At 33.3% G+C, this 22,708-nt stretch overlaps 1 protein-coding gene across 1 annotated transcript; it reads left to right on the top strand.

Annotated features, from left to right (window-relative positions):
• Positions 1-1,425: 1,425 nt before the first annotated feature.
• On the top strand, positions 1,426-16,777 carry SNX2 (sorting nexin 2). The gene is made up of 10 exons (XM_008591819.1): positions 1,426-1,502; positions 8,213-8,288; positions 9,234-9,347; positions 9,606-9,699; positions 11,103-11,308; positions 13,178-13,321; positions 13,785-13,796; positions 14,550-14,630; positions 14,752-14,823; positions 16,291-16,777. The coding sequence occupies exons 1-10, from the start codon at positions 1,426-1,428 to the stop codon at positions 16,339-16,341; spliced, it is 927 nt and encodes a 308-aa protein (XP_008590041.1). The 3' UTR covers positions 16,342-16,777.
• Positions 16,778-22,708: the final 5,931 nt, after the last annotated feature.

A 22,708-nucleotide genomic window follows, 5' to 3' on the forward strand; every position in this document is an offset into this window, starting at 1 on the left:
AAAAAAAAAAAAAAAAAAGTTTTAAGGTTTCCCTGGTTAGGGTAAGCTGTTTTGGGGTTTTTGGGGGGGTGGGTGTGTGTTTTTTTTTTTTGTTTGTTTGTTTTTTTTTTTTTTTAAGATGACCGGTAAGGGGATCTTAACCCTTAACTGTTGTCAGCACCACGCTCACCCAGTGAGTGAACTGGCCATCCCTATATGGGATCCGAACCCGGAGCCTTGGTGTTATCAGCACCGCACTCTACCAAGTGAGCCACGGGCCGGCCCAGTGTGTGTGTTTACTGGTTTTTGTTGTTGTTGGTTTTTGACACAGTGTTCCATAATGGTTACCTCTAGGAAGTAGCATGAGAGTAGAAGAAAAAGCAAAGAACTACATAGTGGTGAGATTTTTTCAGTGAAACAGGAAATGTGAAATCATTAACATTCCACATTCAGTAGTTCAGTTAGGGTGGGTGTCTTTTGTGACAAGCTGCTTCTACTTAGCATTATACTTTCAAAGTTCTTCCATATTGTAGCATGTCTCAGTACTTTATTTCTACAGAATACATTGTTGAAAGGAAAAGAACAGGAGAAAAGAGGAATCTGCAGTCTAATATATTGGTGTTAAAATAGAAATTGCCAGTATGGAAAATGATTAACGTGGTTTTTATTTTTTAAACTTGAAGTTTCTAAACATCTCTGTAAAGAGCTTATTTTTTCAACTATTAAAAAGCAAGCTTGGGCCGGCCCGCGGCTCACTCGGTAGAGTGCGGTGCTGATAACACCAAGGCCACGGGTTCGGATCCTATATAGGGATGGCCGGTTCGCTCACTGGCTGAGCGTGGTGCTGACAACACCAAGCCAAGGGTTGAGATCCCCTTACCGGTCATCTTTATAAAAAAAAAAAAAAGCAAGCTATGATAAATAAACACAAACATGGTCTTAGAATTTGCAGCAGGGAAAACGTTTAGCAAATTTATAGGTTATATTTATTTTTATTTTCGTCACCCCCAAAGTAAAAAACCTTAATTATTGCTTATAAGAATGAAAATGTTAATTGAGTTTAAATTTGCTGTTTGAAATTCCACTATGCATATTGAAATGCAGACACCTTTTAATTTACGAGGAGTATAAAATACAACAGATAAGGAATCTTTTTGATATAAGCTTTTACATAAACAGTATGGGTCAGAACACTACAAACACAGCTCAGCTTCTTTATCTATTCTCTCATGTTGTAAGCATTTCCAAAGTAAAGATGTTAACATATCATGAGATTTAGTTTCTCAAAAGGTTTTGCTTTTTAAGTAAGATACCAGTAACAAATTTAGGAGCTTTTTTGTCAAGCTCAAATTCAAAGTATATTTTAAATTATGAAGAAGTGATTATAAAAGACTGTGTCAAAATAATATAAAATCATCATGAATCTCATTCACCTTTTTCAAAGGCATGACCAAGGTCAAAGTGGGTAAAGAAGATTCATCATCCACTGAGTTTGTAGAAAAGCGGAGAGCAGCTCTTGAAAGGTAATTCTAGATAGCTATACTTTATTACTCTAATGTTTTTACTTCATTAATATAAATCTAATTCCATTATATGGCATGTATTAGTCCATTGATGTTGCTTATAACAAAATACCTGAAACTGGGTGATGTATAGAGAAAATGAAATTTATTGCTTACAGTTTCTGAGGCTCGGAAGTCCAAAGTCCATCTGGTGATGGCAACAGTGAACCAGGGGTCTCACATTGCAAGATGGTGGAAGCAGAGAGAGAGGAGAAAGATAGACTGTTTTCTTCTTTTAAAGCCCTCAGAACCACGCCCCTGACCACCATTTTTAATCCATTCACTACTGTATGATCCTGCAATCAGCTCTTCAAGGCCCACCTTACAATTGCAATAATAGGATTCCCACCCTCTTTACAGTCACACTGGGGGCTAAATTCCTAATACATAAAACTTGGGGGACACAACTCAAGTTTCAGTGAGTTTGGGGGGAGCATAATTCAATCCACTACATGGCATGACTGTGTTTTAATGATTTTTTTCAAAGTACACTTGGTGGTTCTAAAAAGTACTTTAAATTTTATTAAGGAAATCTTCAGAGTCTCATACAGGCCATCCGCCAAAAAAAAAATTACTTATTTCAGCAACACAATACTATATACTTGTTCTGTTTTTATTCATCTTCATCGATAGTCTGTATAATAAAATAACACCTGTTTTTGTATCATATGCTACAAGCAGGCATATAAAGGTATATATCACAGATGTAGTCAACAAGAGCACTAAGAAACTGCTAGGCTTGTGAAAGGAATACATGGAAGTTGTGAACGGGGGAGAGTTGATAAAAAAATATTTGGATAAAAATAATCTCACTTTGGTGTTATTTAGGTTCTTAGGAAGTTATACCATATTCGTGTACTATGTTAGATCATTTAGCTAATTATAGTTCATCTGAATAAATTTTTCTTTTTAGTTATTACTTGGTAAGAACATCATTAAATACAGTGAAAAATGCAGTTTTTGCCCCTCATTTTTGTACACTTGATTTTGACTTTAATGTACAAAAGTATTAGTCGTTGCTTGAATTGACTGTATACTTAAAGATTAATATATATGCTCTATCTTCCTTTAGAATACTTGACTCTGCACATTTCCTGTAGCTTTGAAGACTTGTCTTTATTGTGGCAGATTAAAAGAGGAATGGATGGGAGGAATCCCACTCCCAGAATCTTAACATTTATTTCTTCCTTGATATGCTGACAATGTGAGAAAACAAATTTGAAACTCTCTTAAAGCCCTACTTTTAGAGTATAAGTTCGTAATTACCCAGGCTTGAAACATTATCTAATTTCATAGTTTTAAAAATTTTCTTACTCTTTTTTTTCTCATTTGGTTTAAAATCAATGGTTGGGGTGGGAGGATAGGTTTTGGGGGGAGGTATATATATATATCTCCAGAGTACAAATTATTTCTTAAAACTATATTAAGGCAATTTATTTCTGGTTTTTAGTAGTGAATTATTTAAATTTCAAGAAAGTGCCACAGTAAAGTCAGGATTGAATAGGCAGTAAGAAAAGCTAAGAAATATACAATGTAAAATCTTACATTAGAGAAGATTTAGATGGGATTATGTCTGTGAGAATTGGCAATTACCCAGGAAAAGGATTTAAATTGCATCAAAAGAAGTTTAGGTTAGGCATTAGGATTGATTCTGTTGTGGGAGAGGTCATAGACTGAATACATTTGAGAGTAAAGGTAGATAATGCTCTGCCTTGATTTCACTTAGTCCTTTCTGAAAATGTAACCACGACCCTTTGAGAGACCTTTCAAGTCCTATTTTTCTATGAGTTAATTTGAAATATTTTGGACGGCATGCTTGATAAGGAACCTAATGAAGATTTATCGTACCAAGGACATATAATTTGATTCTACATTCACCTTTCTTATAACTTGACTGCATTACATAGTACTTACCATACCTTCATGTAGTATAAAATGTTGAGTAGAGTTGTAAGGGAATATTGAAACTTGACCCAGCATTTGTGTAAAGATAATTTCTTTATTGATAAATGTTGCTTGTTAAATGCTACCTTAGTGGAATTTGCAGTGGTGAAAAAAATAAACAGTATAATATGAGGGAAAAGTTCATTTTCCATTAGAAGAAATGTCTAAAGAAAATACAGGCATAAAAGTATAGAAGCAAAGGAACTGGAGTGATTTCTTTAGTTTTACTCTAATCCTAATTCTTCTATCCCAGCCAATTTTAATCAGTTCCTGTGGGGATCTTAACCCTTGACTTGGTGCTGTCAGCACCACGCTCTCCCAAGTGAGCTAACCGGCCATCCCTATACAGGGATTCGAACCCGCAGCCTTGGTGTTATCAGCACCACACTCTCCCAAGTGAGCCACGGACCGGCCCTCACATTTGTTTTTTAATCTGTACAAGATTTTAAAACTGCATTTTTCTTACGTTTTCATATAGCCAACCTTTCTAAAATGATTTTCCTGTGACATCTTTTAAAATTTGAACATTATAAGAGGCATATCTGTGGGATATCCAGCCCTGGTTCTGGTGGGTCAGGGAAGTATTTCTCTTTGTATTACTTTATTTAATACTGTGATATTCATTTACGTATTTATATGTTCAATTTAGAGAATCCGGGTGACTATCTTGAATGAAAGGATAAACATCTGGTATTAAAAGCTAGGGGCTGGCTGATTATTTCAGTTGGTGACAGCATGGTGCTGATAACACCAAGGTCAAGGGTTCAGGTCCCTATAGTAGCCAGCTGCCAAAAAAATAAAAACTTGGAGGAGAAAGGGAATGGATAAGTACCCAAGTACTCCCCTGTGCCATTCTCAGTAAAGTGAGCAGAGACTACTTCCATTACGAGTATTTCTAAGATGGCTCACTTGGTTTTCTTGAGAGTGCTTCACATCTTAAAATCTTACTGAGTTTATTTTATAGGTAAGGATGCACTTCTGCAAATATAAACTAAGAAATTTTGAGGAGCATGATAATAGAATATAAGATTTAAAATCCCTTTTCAGTTGAAACCTGTAAACCTGTATTGCACTCCACACTATCTGTGTGACCTTGGGCACATTACTTAAATGCATTCTTATCTCTAAAATAAAAGTATATCAGTTAGGATTGTGTTCATTTCAAGCATCTAAAAACCCAACTGGCAAAGCCTGAACAGTTAATGCAGGTTATCTAATTCATTATTTCATATCAAGGAGTTTGGAGGTAGTCAACGATTCAGGATTACCTAATTTATCAGGAAATCCTATTGCTTCCTTCTGATATCTGGAATACAACCATATCTCACCAGTCTAGTGACTACTAGTCCAAAGGCCTTACTTAACTTCAGTAGTCTCCTAATTGGTCTCTCTGCTTCTATCCTTGGCACTTTTACTCTTTTTTTAATACAGCACCTAGAGTAATCTTTTTAAAACATAAATTAGATCATATTAACCCCATTTCACTCAGTAAAAGCCATAGTCCTTTTAATGGACTACAAGACTTTACATGACCAGAATCGCTCACTCTGTTACCTGTTTCATCTCATATCCTCCTTGATCTCTCACTTTGCCTTGGGCTACACCGACTTTTTGCTGCTTCTCAAACATCTCAGGCATTGTCCTACCTTAGAGTCTTTTCACCAGGTGCTCCCTCTGCCTAGAATGCTTTGTTTCTAGGTATCTGCATGGCTAACTGCCATTCCTCTTTCAAGTTCAAATACCTTTCCAGTGAAGCCTGTTCTCATCACTGGGTTCATTCTGACCAATTCTATTTGAATTGCCACCAACCACATCTTATACACTTGGTCCCACTTACCCTATTCTGTCTTTTCTTTTTTATTACAGCACTTGCCACATTGTTACATACTACATAATTTATATGTTTATTATGTTTATAGTTTACTGTCTGACTTGTACTGAAATATAAGCTCCACCAGGGAAGAGATCTTGGTTTCTTGTTCACTGATGTATTGCAAGTACTCAGAAGAGTACCTGACATGTAGTAAGTGCCCAGTAAATATTTGTTGAATGAACGGATGAATGTCATCCAAGACCCAGGCTCTTTCTGCATTTCTGTTTTCTCATTGCTAGCACTTATGATTGAGTTCCAAGCAAGAGAAATATTAACTTTACTGTCAAGCATTTTATATGACCTGCTTTATTTTGTTTTGTTTTGGGTAAGTAAATAGGAACTTGATAGCCCTAAGTGATTCTTCTAAGTTTATCAGTAAGGGCCGGCAGGTGGCCCACTTGGGAGAGTGTGGTGCTGATAACACCAAGGCCATGGATTCGGATCCCATATAGGGATGGCTGGTTAGCTCATTGGGTGACTGTGGTGCTTACAACACTAAGTCAAGGGTTAAGATCCCCTTACCGGTCATCTTTTAAATAAATTAATTAATTAATAAATTTATTAGTAAGCTTTACTTGGAGAAAATCTCAAGAACAACCATTGACCACCTCTTGTTGGGTCTGATACTTTCTTTTTCTTTTTTTTTTCCCTGCCGACTCGCTCCTTGATATTTTCATCACTTCCATTGTGTCTTCCATTTCAGTCTTCCTTCATTGTTTCTATTTCTCCCTATACCTATTTTTATGTCTTCTTCCTTCTTCCTACACTTTTTCCATTTTTGTTCTCTCTCCTTCCTTTATATGTCTATAACTTTCTCTGATCTTAATTCTGAATTGGTGTATATTCATTGTTTTAAAATCTATTTTAGGTTTCTGTTATTAATTTAACAGGATATAAGCTTTATATATATACATATATATTCTTTTAGTTAGTTCTTTACTTTCACTTAACCCTTAAGAAAAAGGAAAATTTTACTCTTTTTTTAGATTATCATTTTTCAAAATTTATTCCTCAGAATGCCAATATGTGGTGGAGTGAAAAAAGGGATCTGTAGTCAGTTGAGTTTTGTTAGCATAGGGTTTAACAAAGTTAAACGAAGTTTATTTTTTATAGGACTTCTTACAGCACTTAATATAATGCTGCTCAATATGAATCTTTTTTTTCCCCCTCACCCAATATGAATCTTAGAGAGAGGAATATGTGTGTAATATATTTCAAACTTTCTTGATTATAGAATCAATCTTCTTTATGGAATACTGCATGAGACTAGTACTCTACAGAACTCACTTTGGAAAACTGTTTTATAATATAAGTGGTATTAGGTATTTCCATTTAGGTTTGAAACATTGAACTATTTCTTAATTGTTGGGTACTAGATGTTTTGTCTTCCTGCTTGTTCTTTTTCCAATATCTGAGTGCCTGCTATTTACCGGCTATTGTATATACCAAGATGAACAACTTATGCAAACCGCCTTCAGGTAATATGTAGTCTAAACAACTAAATAACTTACCTGATAGTGTGGGGAAAATTTCAGTTAAAATTGGAGGTCAAATTCTAGTGAGAAAATTCCAAAATTGCTTAAACTTACAGGATCAATGTTTTTGTTACATCTTTTTTGCCTTGATAATATAGGCAGCAAATATTTTTTAAAACCACAGCATAGATTATATTATACATATATGTTAAATGCTCTGTTTCTGTTATAATGAATTTTTATGTGGACTGCTGTCTTAAAATGAAGTTTAATATGGTATGTATTTCATTTAAATATATAAAATGGAAGTTAACATTTAAACATTAATAAATGTCGTTTTGACCATGTGTAGAATTTGACTTTACAGAAGGTTACCACTTTTCTTCAGGAACTTTATTAATTTTAAGGCATATTTTTATAATCTTGTAAAAAGGTAGAAGAAATTACTACATTTATTTTAGAGAAATAGAATAAAGGTATATTAACTGTGAAGTAAAATGTTATAATTGAAATATTACTGCATAAAGTCATTAATCTGGGTAAACAGCAATTTTTTTAAAAATGAGATTAGATGAATAATCAAAAATAATCAAATATTGACTTTCTTTTATGAAATTTGATTGGTAATTTATTATGAGTGACAGGCAAATGTGAGCTTTTCTAGTAAAGGAACATGACTAATTGGGTTAATAGTGATTTTATAATGGTGTTTCTCTTTACTTTTTTATTTTTATTTCATGTGGTATTATATTTAGGTAAGATATTTATCAAAAATAGCAAAACCTTAAAAATAGAAATATTGAAGGAAATTTAGTTCTTGTCAAATAATGACCAGAGCTGATTGTGATTATTTACATCTGCTGCTAAGTAAAAAAAATAAATAAATAAAAGGAAGAAATTGGTAGGCTGTTTCCCATTTGGTGAGAATAGCAACTAAAAAAATTGTTGGGTGGAATATATAGAGTAATAAGGAGTAATAAGTATCTTAGGACTCTAAAATTATAACTGAGAATATATTGTCTCCATCTGAAGATAAAATTATTCAGCAAGCTCATGTACCCTTTTACAACTCTAATACTTTGCAGTGAGAGGTTTGGTAAGTTATTTAACCTCTTCCCACTCCTACTCCCAACCCCCTGCCATTTCTATTTTTATATAATTATGAAAAGAGGGTAGCATATTAATTTTTAAAAGATGAACAAAAAGCTTTTTAGTTATTAAATTACTGTAAGATTCTAAATAATTACAGTGAGGGCAGACTAATAGGAAGCAGACTGAAGACACCTTTTTACTTAGTTTTTTTATTTTTATTCTTTTGTTCAAACATGATTTAAAGCAAAATGCCACTGATAAAGGAGCAATTTTACTCTTAAATCTAGGTATCTTCAAAGAACAGTAAAACATCCAACTTTACTACAGGATCCTGACTTAAGGCAGTTCTTGGAAAGTTCAGAGGTATTATTTCTACTTAAAATTTTTATATATAAAATTCCTTATTAAAATTTCTCATTTACATAAGAATAGATATCCAGTAAATAATTGGATTAATAGATGGAATAGAGCTCTTTTTTTTTTTTTTTTTTTTTTTTTTTTTTTTTTTTGCTTAGTGCTTTAATTACTTAACTAAATTACTATCAAAATATCTTTTGTGCATCAATATTTATAGGATGATCAGTTTCTTTTTTGAAAATTTAAAATCAGATTTAAGAGAATGGTTTATAGATAGTCTAACTCTGAATGCCCTAAGTTATTGCTTAGGTGTCATGTAGAAATAAGTTTATTCAGACCTCATTTTTGAGAAAGCTGAATATGTGCTTGTGTGTCTACATTCTAATATCCTTGTTAAGGTTTCAAAATGTGAATTTGTGATTTGAAAAAGCCTGAATTATAATCATGCTGTTCTTTATATTTGAGATGTTTGGTACATTTTAGGCTCGTAAGTTTAGAGTTCTAATTGTTATTGTTCGAGATTTTGTAAAAATTTACTTGAGACCCAGAATTTTTTAAAAACACAAAACCACACAATCCTAACTGAGCAAAAGGAGATTTTTCTCAAGATTTTCTTCTTCTTTCCTTATAAACAGTTTATTTCTACAAGCATACAGGTGGCCAGTGTTCGGGTCTCGGCAATTTCTTAATGTATTTTGACAAACAGGGTGTTTGTTTCATCTAAATGTAAACGTGCAAGAGAAAACCAAATGGAAAGTCTATTTTTTAAGTTTTCCTTTGAGAATGTACAAGTAGTGTATTTGAGAAATTAGATCTCACTATTGAAATGTATGAGAGTGAAGAAAATACCACTTCTTTTTTTTTTTTTCTTTTGGGGGGTTCCTTTTGTGTTCAGTTAAACCTCTAGGCTTTTAACCGGTTTGTTTGCCCTTATTTGTCATTCAATTCCAGCTGCCTAGAGCAGTTAATACACAGGCTCTGAGTGGAGCAGGAATATTGAGGATGGTGAACAAGGCTGCCGACGCTGTCAACAAAATGACAATCAAGATGAATGAATCGGATGCAGTAAGAGCTGATTTTTCGACTTGAATAATGAGATGAATTAATGAGCCCAACAATTGCATTTTAAAGCTGTACAAGTAGAAAATAGGATATTAATTTGCTTATTGAGTTTAGTTCTTAGCCACATTAGTTGTTCACCATGCTTATACATGGTTAATTTGTTGCTTTAAAACAAGGAATGTAGCTTGCTATTGGTAACCTAATTTACAATGGTTTGTTCTTTCTAAATTAGCTCCATTTTTTTTTTTTTTTTTTTTTTAGTGGTTTGAAGAAAAGCAGCAGCAATTTGAGAATCTGGATCAGCAACTTAGGAAACTTCATGCCAATGTTGAAGCCTTGGTCTGTCATAGAAAAGGTTTGTTCGCCTTGTTGTTTATATGTTTAGTACCATAAAACTAATTAAAATATTTTATTAATTTTATTTAAATATTCTGAAGTTATTACAGAAGAGAGAAAATAATAATTTGAGAATATTTCCTATTTCAACTTCATTATTTAAAAGTTTTTGCTCTATTTTAATTTAACTTCTAGTTTAGAAATAGAAAAATGCTGAGCTTATAAAACTATTTAAATTTTGAATTAAAGTTGCTAACTTGATTAACTCTTTGCTAAATGTTTTTTACAATTTAATGGATGAAGAAATCTTATTAATTAGTAAAATCCTATTAATTAGTAACTTGGATTATAATAAAAAACTTAAGATTCAAAAATTGATATTTGAAAATTCTCTTGGAAGTATTTGTTTTGTTCCTCTGTTTCCTGGAAAACCCTTTGAAGTATTTTCTTTATTTTCAAACCACAATATTTAAAAACCTTGGTTGAGGTTGGAGGAAGATTTGGTAGAAATTCATAGAAAGGTTTAGTTTCCATTTTTTTAATCCATAGTGAGGTATTTTGGTGTTTTTTTGGTTTGTTTTATTTTTAAAGAATCCAGGGCTTTTAATGTCACTTTTCCAAAATATTTAATAAGTAATTTAATGTATAACATTACCAGCAATACACTTTGTTAAGATAATTACAGAAACCTACTAATACATTTATTATTGAAAGTAGTTTGTAACAGCTTTTGCCATTTATATTATGCATCTCTTAGGGAATGGGCTTTATATTTCTTTTAAAGAATTTTACATAATTAAAGCAACAGAGCAATTTCCAGGCAGTGTACAGAATGCAACCTATAAACATCTATTTTTCTTTATTTGAAATATCTGAGATGGTCATGTTCAAAAATTGTTTTAGAGATTTGAATATTTTAATGAACATTGTTGCATAACAAGGAAAAAAGGAATAAGGTTTATGTGAATGTGTGTATATTTTACCTTTTCTCCTGTAATCTCCTTAGAAATTATAGACATTAGTTTTAATGACAGATATTTAAAGGCCAAAGAATGTAGTATATATCAATTATGAGTGTTCCCAGTGATTCTCATATTAAAAATATATTTCTTGCCTTTTTTTAGGAATGAACAGTGTGTGAGCACTTTGAGGGAGAAAGAGGAAGCATATTATTATATTAAATTATTTAAGCATAGCTCATTGCCTGGGAATATAGGCAGCGATGATTCTTAATTTTCGGTAGATCTCTGAGCACTTGGCATTTATGACCAAGGCATTTTAATGACTAATTGTTTCATGTTAATTAACTTAAAATATTATCTTAGCAATTAGTGAATAGATAAAATTTAGAAAATTCAAAATCAATGCGATATTTTAAAACTTTACTTATGAACACTTAAAGTTAATGCTTTTTTATTTCAGAGCTTTCAGCTAACACAGCTGCCTTTGCTAAAAGTGCTGCCATGTTAGGTAATTCTGAGGATCATACCGCTTTATCTAGAGCTTTGTCTCAGCTTGCAGAGGTTGAGGAGAAGATAGACCAGTTACATCAAGAACAAGCTTTTGCTGACTTTTACATGTTTTCAGAACTTCTTAGTGACTACATTCGTCTTATTGCTGCAGTGAAAGTAAGCTCTTCTTAATTTTTCTTGCATTCTTCTGACTTCATTGGTTTGCTTTATAAAACATTTGGTTTCCTATTAGGCCTGTATTTAAATCTGTAAATTTGTACTATACTAGTACATATAAAATAGTTTCAGGGGTGGCCAGTTAGGTCAGTTGGTTAGAGTGCAGTGTTACAACACCAAGGTCAAGGATTTGGATCCCTATACTGTCCAGCCACCAATAAAATAAATAAATAAAATAAAATGGCTTCAAGATGAGTATTGATAACTTAATATTGTCTTCCCCTATGACTTGACAGTACAGTAGAAAGAATGAATGGTGGGCCGGCCCATGGCTCACTCAGGAGAGTGTAGTGCTGATAACAACAAAGCCACGGTTTCGGATCCTTTATAGGGATGGCTGGTTTGCTCACTGGGTGAGCGTGGTGCCGATAATACCAAGTCAAGGGTTAAGATCCCTTTAGAAACCCCAAGAAGCTAGGCAGCATAATTTTAGAGTCACTGAATTAGAATATGGTGATAATTAAATTAAAATTGCAGTGTTAAGTTTTCTGGTGGGCCAGGAAAACTGTTTCACACCTGCAGCCTTGTCTAACCTAGACTGGCTTGCATACAAATGTATATCATAAATTGGCAAGGGGGATGGAGGTCCTAAGTGGATGATCAGTGTAGACAAACCTACCCCTTTACTGGAAAGGTTGGTTCTACTAGAGTGGATTAATATCTTGTCATATATCTGATCCACAAAAGTAGGCATCATTTCCACCCATTTATATTTGAGAGAACTATGGCTTGGAGAAATTAAATGAATTTACCCAAGGTCAAACAAGTGACAAAGCTAATATTAGAACCTAAATTTGATTTTTTTTTTTTTAATATACTATCTGTTTTTCTCTTCATCAGGTTTCTATAGGAACATGTATTTATTTACTGCTTCTTGATTCAAAATTTTTTATTTGGAATAAATTAAAATAACTAGTTTAATATTTTCTGGTTCATAAAATTTATTAATGCTTGCTTCATTTGTTCAATTAGTAAATACTAAAATAATACTAATATATCCTCAGCATCAAACTACAAAAAGGATTCTTAGTGGATTCTCTCATCCTATCCATCAGTTTTTTTCATGAGACTTCTAATTACCCTCAGAAGTTTACATTTTTATTTCTTTTCTCCTTTCACTTGTTCTTGCTCTGCTAGACCCCTTGAGAGGTGTGGATTTGTTTGACTTGTTCTGTTAGGGTCTTATTGTATGTTTCTTTCTTTAGTTCTACATACTAAATAAACTTCCGCCCTTTTCATTTTATGTAGGACTGTCTTTTTATTTTTTATTTTGTTAGACCATTATTTTTTAATTGCTTTGCCATTTTTTTATTTGCTATTGGAATCTCTTCCACCATTTTTACTTAACTTCCTTTCATCTTATGAGTTTTTTCCATTTCATTTTTCAAATTTTGACGTTTTCCAATACGTAAATCTGCTTTTGATATTATTTAACAGGAAAACTTCCAATGTAGGTATGACACATTTTCCTATTGAATAGACATCCTTCTTTAAAGCATAAAATTCTGTTAGAAATCTTATTATATTCCACATTTAAAACCCTAAAGGCTAGTGAAACTGATTTTGAGTATAGTTTTTTGGTTCTGAGCTCTCATTTTTCATCCAGCAACAGGGATTTTTTTGTTTTGTTTTAAGCAAACAAATATGGAAATTTATTGTTTTTGATATCAGCATGCTTCTTTTGTACATCTTAATGTATTAGAATAGCATTTAAATACTTGGTTTTATTGCTTTCAATATTACAGCACTTTTAGTGTTATGAAATTATTTTACAGTGTTACTTAATTGCATTATGTCATTCACTTATAGGGTGTGTTTGACCATCGAATGAAATGCTGGCAGAAATGGGAAGATGCTCAAATTACTTTGCTCAAAAAACGTGAAACTGAGGCAAAAATGATGGTTGCTAACAAACCAGATAAAATACAGCAAGCTAAAAATGAAATAAGAGAGGTGATTACTGATTCTAAGTGCTTTATCTCTTTACTCAGATCTTTCATGAGTCATTCATATGTGCATAATTTTTCATAAATTTTTTTCTGAACATTCAACACTTAGCTATTTTTTTATATTTCTATGAACTGTATTAGAATTACTATAACATTTTGATCATTATTGAAATCTCCAGAGCCCTTTCGTTACCTCCACATGATTATCGAATGGAAAAAGAAACATACAAGGATAAGATCTAAAAGTAACCTGTACATTAATAATTACACCTTTCTTTTTAGATGGTTAATTTGATTTCATATAATTACTTATTTTGTGTCTAAAAATGCTTTTAGAGGTAGACTTATCCCACTTTTAGCTGTCCAGGCAATATTATCCCCCATATATATGTATTATATATGGTACTTTAGAAAATTTGTATAAGTTTATTATAATTTATACACTTTTTTTGCCATGCTTCAATAAGGAAATTGAAGAGGTAGGACAACCTTTATATTACTAAAAATAAATGTACCTGCTCTTTGAAGAGTATGTACCAGTGTTTTGGTTACATAGTGAGAAAAATATCATTTTATTACTTAAGTTTTCAGTTATTTTATTTTAGCTGTTCCATTTATCACAAACCACAACATTTTGTTGTTTCTGTACTGAATTTAATGTTTACTGATGAATCTTCAGTAGACCATAATTCTACTTTTTTAAAAATCTGGTCATATTACCATTACATACAAAAATGTTTTTAAATGTTTGCCACATAATTTTTCTAATTTAAAGTATTTCCATGAGCATATAAATTGTGATGAACATGTGTTCTTGAAATTAACAATATTGTTGATATATTCTGAAATAATTAATGATATTTTTACAATGAGAACATTTCACTGTGACACTGCTAATTTATTTGTAATGAATTTTGTACCTAAAATTTTTCTTAGTTATGTTTAATTAAACTGTAGACATTGTAGTTTATTAAATATTGGAATATTCTAATAATCTTGAGTAAATCTGGTAGTGAAATATTAATGGAAATTAAGCTGACATGCATTTCAACCACTAGAAAGTTAGATACAAATTTGGATGTTACTAAATTGAGCTTCACCAATATTATGCTTTCTCAGGGTTTTCAGGCATTAGGTTTAAATTAAATGAGTGGCCATGACAGCTGGTAATATAATTTCTTTTTCAGACAAGAATAAAATATTTATTCCTTTTTTTGTTTTGTTTTTATTAGTGGGAGGCAAAAGTACAACAAGGAGAAAGAGATTTTGAACAGATCTCTAAAACAATTCGAAAAGAAGTGGGAAGATTTGAGGCATGTATAATAGTTTTGCACTTTTCTTAACAAGGTCACGTTTTGCTGTATTTTTGTGGTAAAATTGAATTTAGTTTTATACTAATGGACTTTTTTTCATATATTGCACTTTATTTAATAGAAAGAACGAGTGAAGGATTTTAAAACTGTTATCATCAAGTACTTAGAATCATTAGTACAAACACAACAACAGGTAAGCAAATTTTTTTTTTTAATAAAACTTAACAAAATTCTGGAGTTTATTTTTGGTATGCCTTTTCATTTTAAAGAAGGTGATTAATGAAATAGGCTTTTTAAACTCAAGGAAGAATACGAAATGGAATAGAGAAAGCCAGTGGCAACAAAGGAAAAAATGATAGTTAAAGTAATTGGAAACTGTTCAGGCCCTTTTTGCTTCTCCTAAACACCAGGCAAAAGAGATATACTTTTCCCAATATTAGGCTTTTTAAGTTTTTTTCTTATTATTTCTACTGTTTGAGTTTTGTTTTGTTTTGTTTGGAGTTGGCCAATATTAGGCTTTTTAAGTTTTTTTCTTATTATTTCTACTGTTTGAGTTTTGTTTTGTTTGGAGTTGATGGTGGTTGAATGCTGCAAGTGGCATTTATCTTCTTAACTACAGAAGACTGTGGGTTTTAATGATACATTAAATAAAAGTTTGAAACAGGATAAGGTAATAGAGTTTTATTTCTGTATATTTTAATGTATTTTTTATTTTTTGTATTTTTTGTATATTTTAATGTTAATTTGAGCAACAGATCAAGTAATTTAATGTCTTGAATAGAAGGATTTCTTCCAGTCTTAAAATATGTGGCTCTAAAAACTTCTCTATGTAAAATTTAATAGATTATATTTTTGAATTCAGTGATGTCTTTAAATTGTATCTAGTTTTTATTTAAACAGTTCATAAAACTCAGATTTTTAAAATATGAAAATAAGTTACGTATTAATTTATTTTTACCACATTAATGACTACATACAAACTTGTTTTTAAAGAAATTATTTTATTTTTATTTATTTATTTTGGCAGCTGGCTGGTACGGGGCTCTGAACCCTCGATGTTGATGTTAACCAACTAAACTAACTGGCCAGCCCAAGGAATTGTTTTAAATATAATTTTAGTTTATAATTCAATCTGTTCTCTGGGCTACCCAGAGAAGACTGGCAGTTACTTCTCTCTAGTCCTTTTTTTTCCATTCTTGCTCAATATCTTTTTTTCTTCCTCCTTCTATCCCATTCTTCTTGGCTAGCAGTAACATAAAATGTGAATATCCTCTGAATTAGGAGATGTTATCACTTTTATGGTCATCATAATTGTATTATTTAAGGTAAACTTTGCTATATGGTAACGTGTGTTTCGATATACGATTTTGCATAAACCAAAAAAATCGTAAGTTTTAGATTTTTGAAAATTGTATTGTTTACATCAAAAACTGAAATTAGCCAGGAGTAATTGTTTTAAATAACGTATATATGATTTATATTGGCAGATTTCAGATAAGGAAGTTAAAGTATCTTTAAGAACAAGACATCAGTAAATGTTAATCATGGTTAGCTATTTGTACAGTTGTTTTTTTTTTTTTTTTTAATGCCATACAGGCTATATGCATACAAATGACAAAAAGGTAATGAAGATATCTTTTATTTTTATAACCATCCACAGCTGATAAAATACTGGGAAGCATTCCTACCTGAAGCCAAAGCCATTGCCTAGCAATAAGATTATTCCTGTTGAGAAGACCTTGGATGTTTGTTCCAGTTATGCTGAATTCTACAGTTAAATCATTTAAAACCATCTAAATAAAACACTATATATTTTATGAATTACATGTGGTTTTTTATATATATATACTCTGACATTTTATTACAAGCTGCATGTCCTGACTCTCTTTGAATTAAGTGGACTGTGGCATGACATTCTGCAATACTTTGCTGAATTGAACACTATTGTGTCTTAAATACTTGCACTAAAAAGTGCACTGCAAGGCCAGAGAATTTTACAATATTTTTTTTCTTTACAATATGTTCTGTAGTACATTTACCCTCTTTATGAAGTTAATTATCAATGCATTCATTAATGTTCGCTTATACATTCCTGTACAGAAATTATGATTTTGTGATTACAATAATAAAATGATATTCCTTGTGAAGTATTAGTAACAAATTATTTGGATATGTAAACATATTAGGGATCTTTTTAAAGCATTTTTAATAGAAAGAAACTTTTTCTACTAGATGTGTATAGGAAATGCTTTGATTCCTCAATTATTTCAATGGACAGAAAATGCTGATCTCTTAAATTATTAAATGCCTAAGTGAAGCTTAAATTATCTTATGTAACCAGCATAAACCAAAGAACATTTATCTCTTGATTGTCTTGGTTAAAGAAGAGAATAATTGTCTTTGTTTTTATCCATCCCTATTATAAGTGCCCGATTGAAGAATTAGGTAAAAAATGTATTTATGTGCTTCTGTTAACAAGTCCCGTGGATTTTGCTCATTTTCTGTTCTTGTCTTCAGAATCCAAGACTTTGCATATATTTAATTTATTCGTTGCCTTTTATTTTTTATTTTAAACTAAAAGTAGATCATCTGTGGTCATAATTGACAAGGAATGGTACTACAGTAAAATATACTGTGATTTGATGAATAACCAAGGAAAACACAAAGCAAATTTGAAGGGAAATGAAATTTACTTTCTCTTTGGCAGCTTTCTTACCTATTTTGTATTTGACTTAGATGGATGTTATCTAATCCTTATAATGCTGATGAAAATTGAAGTTATAACTGGTATCAGAGTTATTTTTGCTTTTTAAAAAGTATTCTTAAATACACTTTTCTTTAGGGCTGGCCAGTTAGCTCAGTTGGTTAGAATATGGTGTTATAACACCAAGGTCAAGGGTTTGGATCCTGATACCAGCCAGCTGCCAAAAACAATAACAAAAAACCCTTCTTCCTGAGCTTAATGACCACATCTCCCTTCCATAGGAATAAGATATGGTATGTGTAACTAAGTCTTCTCTAATGGCTTACTGGATATCCGAGTATCCTCAGGATGTGTTTACTTCTACTTATTTTTGTTGAAATGTTAATCTTACTGTAGGTATTATTCATATTTATACTCCTAGAACCCAGAAGAGTGTCTGACAGACAATAGGTTAATAATAAAGACTTGGGCCGGCCCGTGGCTCACTCGGGAGAGTGCGGTGCTGATAACACCAGGGCCGCGGGTTCGGATCCCATATAGGGATGGCCGGTTGGCTCACTGGGTGAGTGTGGTGGTGACAACACCAAGTCAAGGGTTAAGATCCCCTTACCGGTCATCTTTAAAAAAAAAAAAAAAAAAAAAGACAATTTGTGCATGTAGGATACATTTTTTCTCATCCTGCCTTCTCTTAGTTTAATTTTCTACTTTAAACCTATCACTTCCTTCTGTATTCTTGGTTTCTTTTGTAATCCTCCCTCCCCATGTTTATCTTTTCTTTACTGCCCCTTTTCATTTACTAGGTAGAGTAGATAATTTTTGAATGAAAGTCATTTTTTTAAAAAGTTCTACTTTAGCCCTGAATCATTCCATCAGAGGAAAGGAATTCTAGAAATGTAACATAAAAGGATCAGAGTTTGAGGTGCCCCTAAACATGAATGTAATTGAATACTTGAACTAGCATTCACTGTAATTTAATGAATTAGCTATAAAATGGACTTACCTGTTTAGGAAAACTAATGAATGATGGAATCAGATGAAAAAAATTTCAATTTGGCAGTGAAACTAGAGAGAATATATTCTTGATTCACAAAGTATAAATATGTAACAAAATCCAGAACTTGCTGTAGATGACAGAACTAACTACAAGTGAGAAAGCAGAGTTTAAATATCAAGTTTCCCTTATCAGGAAAAGATTACAGACCTGAGTTAGAGAATACATTGTATTAAATATTCAAATAGAGGAGGAGAAAAGAAGTAACATTGGATCATGGTTCCCAGGTGTGGGAATCATTTCACGTCATATAATTCACAGAGTTCTCTGCAGAAAGGGAGAGGATTAAGGAATCTGATTGGCTGGTCAGGGCGAGAGGGTGAATCTCAACTATCATCCAGTCAAGAGAAGGTCAAGCCACACCAAAGCCTTGAAGCCCCAGTCATGTCCCATAGCCTTAGGGAAGATCAAGACCATCCCATATGTCAACAATTCGATCTCTCCTGTCAAAAACGAGGATATTTCCAGAGTGTAAGAGCCAAATGGCATAGCCACATCCACCTGAGAGGCTTCATTATCTCCAGTGGCTTCTGGGATCAGACTTACGTTTTCTTGAATGAGATTCTGTACAGTGGCTAGACCCCATAGGACATCAGCTCGTATTAGAGTTACATAAGTCTTGAGTGGGGCTAAACCTATATTGTAATGTTCCTCACCTATAAATACACTTGTGTTGATAAAAATTTAGATCAAACATTTATTTCAATGTTCCTAAATGTGTAATGTATTTTTGCAAATATGCAGTCTCCTCCTATTATAGCTTGATTCTAGTGTCTCCAGAATGCAGAAAAGCATATAGGATAATATAATGAACTTCCAGGTACCCATTATCCAGCCAAGTCAAATCTTAATATTTTCCATATTTGTCTGCTCTCTTTACTTAGAATATTTTTAAAACCTTTAAAGTATTTCAGGTACAGATGAAATCCCTTGTGCCATCTCTCCCAACCCCACTCTCCGTCACTCTTCCCCAAATGTACCACCACCATGAACTGGATGCTTATCATCCCAGCATGTTTTTACAGTTTGTCAACATAGGTGTGTATTCCTAAACAAAATATATGTACATGGGTATTTTAACCTTTTATAAAAATAGCACCATACGATATAGAGCCTCCTGCAATTTACTCTTTTGACTTATTTTTTTTTTTAAGATTTATCCATTTTGCTACATTTACCATTGATCTCTATTTGTTCTAATGTAAACCTGAAGCTGTTTTCCCTACTTTGCTTATTCACTGGACAGTTCAGCCACACAAAAATTCACCATCTAGTGGACAGAATGAAGGATTGCAGACCATTTTTTGAAGCACAGCCATGATTTTAATCTCACCTGTTTACCATGAAGAAACTGATCAAGAAAAAAGGCATATTTTCAGACTTTTTTGTATAGTTTTTAAAGAATGATTTAAGCTATTCAAATAATTCCCCAAAGGTTCTCCTATATGTGATAAAGACTAGTAAATGCATTACTAAGCCGTTAGGCTGTGAGATAAGGGGGAGAGGTCTTGTACTAGGATTTAGTGACCCTGTAGTCTAGTCCTGACTCTGCCACCTTTGGCAATTCATTTAACTTCTCTGGGCTCTCAGTTCTCTCAACTTAGTTGGAGGAGAGGCCCTTGGCGGTAATTTTCAATGATCTGTGAAATAATTCAGTAAAAATTATAAAGGCTAAAAATTTATTTTAGATCATATGCTTTAGTAGAATTTCATTTTCGATGTAAAGTAAATTTTTATTACAATACTTTGATAAGAAAAGTACATTGTGTATGAATACCCATTTTTAGGACATAGAGTATATTTAGCTATTTAAATTATTACATAGGCATATAGTTATAATTTTGTCTTCATTGCACGTTTGTTCACATCTATGATATATTTACTTCTGAGTCCTTGGTGATAGGTCCCTGTCCTGATTATGACATTGCTCTTGTGGGGAACGAGGACCCACTTCCATCATCTACCCCGTCAATCAGATTCAGGAGCATATTGTAGGAACTCTCCATGTAGGTGAATGGTAAGGGCTGCAGATATAGGCGCATTGTGTTAAAATCACCTGCAGATTATTTGGCAAATTCTCTTGCTATTCCTGGGTCTTCAATTATAAGGATAGGGCTCTTTTACTAAAGCTGCAATCTGTAGAATCCTCCTCAATCCTTTGCAAAAAAAACCCAGTAATTTTTAAGGATTTTTGAATTCCTAATAGTTGTTTGTAATTAAAAATGTAATCTTCCCTATAACACTGGAAGAGATGCCACCACTCCCCACACCCTCATCCTCCCACTTTACCAACACCTGTCCACAAGTTCAAATGAGACAACAGAAAGTCCTTTTTAAACCATCATTTACCTTAAAGTAAATTTAAAAGTGCGATCAAGGATACAACAATACAGATGCTGAAGTTGTGAAAATAAATCTTGGGGATTGCCCAAGCATCTAATATCTTTTCCACCAATACTGTGCTTTTAAAAACAGAAATGTATATGAATAATGGATTATTATGGTGATTTGCCTCTGAACAACCTTTTCCCCCCTTTTCTTCTTGGAGGAACAATCCTAATTCAGTGCTAGAGAGAGCTGCCCTATATGGACTTATTTCAGAAAGAAACAATCTACTCTTGGGGAAAACCATCTTCATCATGTGACCTCATTATTTCTCAAGATTTTTGTGCTCATAGATACCAATTATATCATCTCTTGGGAATATGGTAAAATTATAATAAAAATTCACATTAATGTTTTAGGTTCCCTTTGTTGCTCTAGGTATCAGCCTTACCCCCATGAAACTTACAAATCATATTTAAGGAATTAGAGAACTTCCATTCTCAATTTTATTCTCATTAATCCTTCTAGGACATTTATTCATTAAATAGAACAGGTTATTATACTAAGCTCATTAAGGGTATGTTCATTAACTAGTCAAATGTCAAGGTTCTGAGTAGGTAGGATTTCACGGTCAAGAACAGTCTCTTAATACTCACAATCTCGTTCTTACATATTCCCTCCCCCAAAGTCTTTTATTTCACTGCTATTCATTCTTACTTACTCCTGCTGATAGCTCCGTGGAGATTCTCTCGTCCCACCTCCTTTCCCATAACTCTTCTCTCACAGTAAGTTTCAATCTCCCCACTTGCATTTTATTGCATCTACTCTGATCTGTAGGTGTATATAAACCCCGGGCAGCATGAGGAGAGGCAACACTGTCACCCTGCCCCAAAACTGCTGCAGTTGTGGACGGCAGATAAGCAGATGGTAACAAGAGCATCCGAGTGGACTGGAGCCAGGCTGGAAACCTGCCAAGCTGGCCCGGCTCAGAGGTAGTCACGAGAAGACCACACAAGGCAGGAGGCATCAGCATTTTGTGAATTCCAAGAGCAGGAATGAGGAGGGTGCTCCCCACCCTGAGGCAGCAAGCGGGGAAGAATTTTCCAAGAAAGAGTCCAGAGGAGAAAGCCAAGATGGGAATCCCAGGAAGATCAAGTATCAGTGCCATGTCCAAAGAGAAAGGACCAAAATCAGTGTGGTAGGGCCAAGAGTTTACCTTGTGGTTTGGCTTTGTCAATATGTGGGTGATGGAAGTGCCAGGAGCTGAGCTGAGAGCTGCCAAGAGAGACAGAAAGCAAGTGTGGTGGAGATTTGGGGCCTTAACAGAAGGCAAATGTGATGGCAGAGGACACCACAGGCACTGTTGCAGCATCAGTTAGGAAGTAGACAGTAGAGCTGGGCTTGTCTGGGCACCAGGAATGACAGAAAAGACTGGCATGGGTAAGTGGCAGCTCCTGGGTAGCGCAGACCAGATTGGCCAGTACAACAGAGAGGCCACACTAGGCTTTGACTCGGGAAGGTGGAGGCAATTACGAGAGAGAAAGCAGAAGAGACACAGTAGGTCAGCCAAGGCAGTGGTCAGAAGAAACAGAGACAGGGCAGGTCAGATGGCTGCTATGGTGTGTCCAACTTTCCAGCAGCAATCAAATAAGCAAATTAAAACATTAAGTCAACTTAAATCAATGTGAATTTTAATTCTGTGCTTTGCTGATGATACAGGATCATTAACTATATCAATAATGCCCATGCTAAACTCATTCTGGAATGGCGGCAATTGTGTCCCTTGGTTTTTGTATGGTTATGTTCAACAAAAAGGAAAGGATGAAGGCCAAACCATGGAACTATTTTTTAAAAACTGACGCACATTAATAAGAGCTAGGAAATCTGGAGGAGATTTAACTAAAAGTGTTGAGATTCAGATAACTGCATGTTGAAAATTCATTTTACAGCAATAATTTATTTTAATTAGTCATGTTTTTATCTTCCATTGAAATACAA

Source organism: Galeopterus variegatus, unplaced genomic scaffold (assembly GCF_000696425.1).
Source record: "Galeopterus variegatus unplaced genomic scaffold, G_variegatus-3.0.2 Scaffold7318, whole genome shotgun sequence".
NCBI lineage: Eukaryota > Metazoa > Chordata > Mammalia > Dermoptera > Cynocephalidae > Galeopterus > Galeopterus variegatus.

Excerpts from the sequence above, each read along its gene's own strand:
- SNX2 (XM_008591819.1), top strand. The coding sequence starts at position 1,426 with ATGACCAAGGTCAAAGTGGGTAAAGAAGATTCATCATCCACTGAGTTT. Across the intron at positions 9,348-9,605 it reads AGATGAATGAATCGGATGCA|TGGTTTGAAGAAAAGCAGCA; the intron begins GTAAGAGCTGAT and ends TTTTTTTTTTAG. Across the intron at positions 11,309-13,177 it reads GTCTTATTGCTGCAGTGAAA|GGTGTGTTTGACCATCGAAT; the intron begins GTAAGCTCTTCT and ends ATTCACTTATAG.